General features: G+C 22.0%; 3 protein-coding genes across 3 annotated transcripts; all 3 read left to right on the plus strand.

Annotated features, from left to right (window-relative positions):
• Window positions 1-557: 557 nt before the first annotated feature.
• ENU1_202740 (hypothetical protein) lies at window positions 558-2,015 on the plus strand (the record flags this gene model as incomplete). The annotated part of the gene is made up of 1 exon (XM_008862152.1): window positions 558-2,015. One exon carries the CDS (start codon window positions 558-560, stop codon window positions 2,013-2,015), a length of 1,458 nt encoding a protein of 485 aa, XP_008860374.1.
• Window positions 2,016-2,176: 161 nt separating this feature from the next.
• ENU1_202750 (cullin family protein) lies at window positions 2,177-4,327 on the plus strand (the record flags this gene model as incomplete). Its single annotated transcript, XM_008862153.1, has 1 exon — window positions 2,177-4,327. The coding sequence occupies one exon, from the start codon at window positions 2,177-2,179 to the stop codon at window positions 4,325-4,327; it is 2,151 nt and encodes a 716-aa protein (XP_008860375.1).
• A 170-nt stretch (window positions 4,328-4,497) lies between these two features.
• Window positions 4,498-5,235, plus strand: ENU1_202760 (hypothetical protein; the record flags this gene model as incomplete). Its single annotated transcript, XM_008862154.1, has 1 exon — window positions 4,498-5,235. The coding sequence occupies one exon, from the start codon at window positions 4,498-4,500 to the stop codon at window positions 5,233-5,235; it is 738 nt and encodes a 245-aa protein (XP_008860376.1).
• Between the last annotated feature and the right edge of the window lie 187 nt (window positions 5,236-5,422).

Consider the following 5,422-nt stretch of genomic DNA (forward strand, 5'->3'; position numbering starts at 1 on the left):
CAAACATACTCCGTAGAGCTGCTAGAAGATATTTCAAGAATAAGATTACTCTCTCTTGTTGCATTAACAATAGAAAATAGTTCTATTAATATTTAATTAATTGCTTTATTTCAATTTAATATTAAATGATAATTGAAATGCTGTAGTTTCTTTTTTTATGTTATTATTAATAAATTCATTACATATTACTACAACATTTTTTTTAAATTGTGTTTATTGTTTTTAATTAATATTTATTATATTTCTTCATGTTACTATTCTGATGTTTTTATTGATAGTTTAATCTGAGGTGTAATTTTAACATATAAAATAATCCAACGTTTATTTTAATTTTTTTTAAAAGGCATTTTTAATTTATGCTGTAATATGTATTTTAAATTAAACACAAAAACGAATGAAAAAAAAGTCCAATAACATCCATGAATATATAACTGTTCAAGAAAAGAATATATAGAGGTGGTTATAAAAATTAAAAGGTTATTAAAAACTAAATACAATTAATTGTTAAAAGAATATTTTTATAATTTTTTTTAAATGAACTAAAAAAAAAGAATAGAATGAATAAAGCACAAACAACATTTAATATAGAAGGAGTTAATGTTGGTTTGAGAGAAATGTTTAGAAGAGTAATTTATTCAAGGAATTTTGAAGAACTAGAAACATTTAATGAACAAATTCAATTAATAAAACAATACTGTCCAGTAGCAAAGAATGAAGAAATAGCAGTTGTAATGAATTGTACATTAAGAGATGTAGAAAGAATAACTAATCCAGAGAATAAAGAAATTGATATTTCAAATACAGATACAATTACAACTGAAGATACAATCCCATCATTAAAAACAAACGAAGAAGCAATTAAAGATATTCAACAATTATCGAAAGAGATTATTGGAAAAGGAATTGCATTTACAGAAAATTCAATACAATGTTATGTTGAAGACTATTGTGAAGGAGTTAATTTAACATTTAATGAATTAAATTTAAATCGAAGAAAAGTAAAAATATCAAAAGTATTAAATCAACCAAATGAAAATGATATTAAAGGATATTATCATTTATTAAAAGAAAAAGTAGAAGGAATTTCACCACATTTTATATTTAATGTTGATGAATTTGGATTTCAATTAAAAATATTTGATGATAATATTGCTGTAAGAACAAATGATCATCCAAAACAATTACAAATTGAAAGAAAAAGTAAAATGTCCCAGTTATTATGTTGTATTTGTGGTGATGGAAGTTCTTTTCCTCTATACTGTGTTGTTAATAATGAAAAACAAAAAAAAGAAATAACAAAAAATATAACAAAACAAATTAATATTGTTTTTAGTGAAGAAACTACTTGTGCAATTAGTTTATTTGTTTTTGAAGCTTGGTTAAACATGTTTATTAAATTTATTACTAATCAACGTAAAAAATATCAATGTGAACATCAAATTGTTATTTTATTAATTCCAGAATATTATAAAGAATATTTAAAAGGATTTTCTTATCTTTTAAAAGAAAATATTATTCAAGTCATCTTTATTCCAAAAAATAGTGAAAGAAAAGTTCAACCATTAAATGAATTATTTGAATCAATAATTAATAAAAGAAATAATTTTAATAAAATAGATAAATTAAAAATAACAAATGAAAGTAAAGAACTTATTAAATTAATAAATAATTGGAAAATAGAATCTGTTGAAGGAAATATTATTGATGCTTTTAAAAATAAAGGATTTTTATTTACTATCAATGAAAAAAAATTAAAATGTTGTATTGAATCTACTTATTTAACTGAAGAGTCTCATTCATTAAATGATTTTCAAAAACCAAGAAAAAGTAGTGAATTAAAATCACGAAAATCTTCTCAACCATTAGATTCTTTATGGTTAGATGGTGATTCTTCTTTAAATGAATTAAATGTATCTATCATTCCAAAAATATCTGAACCTTATAAAGTTTGTTTACGTTTATTTATTATTGATTTCTTTCTTTTTATTTTTATTAGAAAAACAATTCCCCTTTAAATACAAATGAAATTAACTTCATTTTAGAGACTTTTTGATAATAATTAAAACTATTTTTTGTTTTTCGTTATATAAAACATATTAATTAAAAAAATTAAAAAGAAAACAGAAAGTTAAGAAAAGCCGAAAAACTAAACTTAAAAAGAAAAAAGATTGGTATAATGACAAACCAACCTCAAGAAAAAAAAGAAGTTGACAAGTTATTTTCTTCATTAAACCCATTCTTTGATATAATATTTAAAGGAAAAGGAATTAGTTTAGGAGAATTAAATAAATATTATTGTAGTGTATATAGTTGTTTTGAAGATGTCTCATATGCAGGAGATTATGGACTAGAAAAACTTGAAGAAGTATTGAATGAGTATTTAGTAAATAAAACTAAAATATTAAGTCAAACAGAAAAAAGAAAAATACCAAAACAATTACAAAATATTTTTGAACAATGGAAAAATATTAGAAAGAATATTTTATTTGTATTTGGTACATTAGATTTTTGTCCACACCAAAAAGTTAATGGAACAGTAAAGTCAGTATTAAAACATTCATTTAAACATGTATTCTTTAAATATTTAATAAAACAAATAGACTTATTTAATATATTAATTAATATAATATCAGAAAGTAGATTTAATAAAGGATTAACAATAGAAGAATATGAATCAATTCTTTCAATTCTTCAATTTCATTTTGATGAACAATTATCATTTTACCTTCAATCATTTCAAAAACAATTTGAAGAACAAACAATGACAGATTATAATAAATTTATTAATAAAATAAAAACATTACCAATTCATGAATGTTTAATTTTATTAGAAAGATTTATTGAAAATGAAAATGATTTAATTAAAACAGCATTACTTCCAAATATGCAACAACCAATAAAAGAAATGTTAAATAAAGAAGTATTATTAAAATTAACAACAAAAGCATTAACAGTATTTCCAGAACTTCTTATTAAAAAAGAAAAAGAGGATATTCAAATTATTAGTTTATTATGGAATAAAACAAAAGAAAATAATGAATTTCTTAATCCTATTGATGAATATTTTAGATTAAAGTTTCATAAAGAACTTGAAGAAGAAAGTAAAAAAGAAGGATTTAATAAGAATATAAAACAAATAGTTTATTTCTTATTTAAATTTAAAAATTTAACAGAAGAATTAAAAAAAGAATATTTTAAAGGAAATATTATTTTTGGTGAATGTGTTACAAATTCATTTAAATCTTGTTTAGTTAAAAATAAAATTACAAATGAAGGTGATGAAAAACAAACAGAAGTTCTTTTAGCTACTTTTATTCATAATATTATGACAAATATTAAATCAGAAGAAGATACAATGAAAGAACTAACAAATGTGTTAGATATCGTTTCTTATTTAACTGATAAAGAATCATTTATTATATTACATCAAAAATTTTTATTAAAAAGAATTATTCAAAATACTATAAAATCTATTTTATTAGAATCTTCAGTTGTTGATGACATTTCTAAAAATTTCTCTTGTTCTGCTTCTTTTAAATTAAAACAAATTATAAAAGACTATACATTGTCTTTAGAAATGACTAAAGAATTTTGTAATAAAAATCAAATTCCATTAAAATTAAACATTATTGTTTTCTCTAAATTTTTATTTAATGCAAATGATATTTATTGCTCAATTCAAATGGATAGTTATCTTCAAAATATTTGGAATTTATTTGTTACTTCTTATAAAAGTATTCATACAGATAGAAAATTAGAATTAAATCAATTATGTTGTTCTGTTATTCTTTCTTATTATAATGGAATAAAAGAATCCAAATTAGAAATTAGTTATATTCAATATTGTATTTTAATGAAATTACATGATAATGGAAAATTAACTATTAATGAATTACAAAAATCTATAGCTCCTTCATTAGATTCTTTTAAATTCCATTTAAATTCTTTAATCAATTATAATATTTTATCTAGTTCAAATGGCTTTGAAGGAAATAGTCTGATTTGGTTTACTAATAATTCAATTACTGATGGTTTCTTATTAAATAAAATTGATAAGAAATTAGTAAATAATCAAAATAAAAATAAAGGAAAAACTAAAGAAAGTGAATCAAAAAAATTTACTGCTGTCATTTGTTATCAAGTTAAATTAATGAAACAAAGAAAAGACCTTAGTTATAATGATCTTATTAAATGTACTCTTTCTCAATTAAGTTCCTCATTTAATATTGATATAAAATTAGCTAAACAAGGTGTTGAATATCTAATTGAAAAAGAATATATCTTAAGAGATGAACAAGACAATGGATTGTTCCATTATATTGCTTAAGTGTGTCATATGACTTTTGTCTGATCTTTTTAAAATGACTTAACTAAATAACATTTATTATTTTTTTCTTTTCATTGATTTTTTTATAATTAATTTATAGTAGTCATTTAACTCATATTCTTTTATATATGTTTGATCTTTAAAATCTTATTTTCATTCATCACTTTAACATGCAAAACTATTACAGCTTTTTTGCTCAAATCCAATCACAACTTAAAGACATACTAATAATTCCTCATTTCTCACAGTATAACTTAGTTCTTGTTGACATCATCTCTTCAAGTAAAATTGGACAAATTGGAATAAATGGTAATCACTCTGTTTTATACCTTGACGGTAATGAGGTATGTAATTTTGACAACGAGTTAATTGGTCAGGCAATTATGAACTTCTTCTCTAAACCAACACACGTTAGTTGTTCAATAACTAACCAGTCAGATTGCGTCATAAGTCAAGATGAAGATTATTCAAGAAATCAGCAAGGATTTATCCCAGAAACAAGTCCAACAAGGATCGAAGGGTATCAATTATCACCACAACCAAATTTGTCTTCTTCGTTATTACAACAAACAAAACCATCTCAAGTTAGTCAGAATATTAGTCAAATGACAACCCAACAAGATTCTGGCCTATGGTCAGTTCCTTTAAATAGGAAAGAAATGAAACCAGACGAATGTGAAAAATCATCATGTATAAAAGATCAACCACAGATGCAAAATGTAACACAAGATATAAAAACAAGCGTGTCAAAAGTTAAACAAACTCACGATAGAGAACTTAAATCATCCACAAATAAAAGAAATAAAGAAAAAGCTGATAGTGCCAACCGATCTTCATCAAGTCATAGAATTGATAATTCTAATCAATTACCTGTTAGTGATACATGTGTGTGGAGTCTAATAAAATAAGAAAGAAAAACACTTCCACAAAATAATTGATATAAAAGAAAAAAAAATCAAAAAGAATTAACAAATGTTTCAAAAAAGAAATAAGTGTTGTTGGTTATAAGAATATAACTATAACTAAATATGACTTTGGATATGTTAAAGAGCTAAAATAAATTCCTTTTTTCATTTTTATTATTAAATAGTTTAT

Source organism: Entamoeba nuttalli, assembly GCF_000257125.1.
Source record: "Entamoeba nuttalli P19 unplaced genomic scaffold asmbl_9624, whole genome shotgun sequence".
In the NCBI taxonomy this organism is placed as follows: Eukaryota; Evosea; order Mastigamoebida; family Endamoebidae; genus Entamoeba; species Entamoeba nuttalli.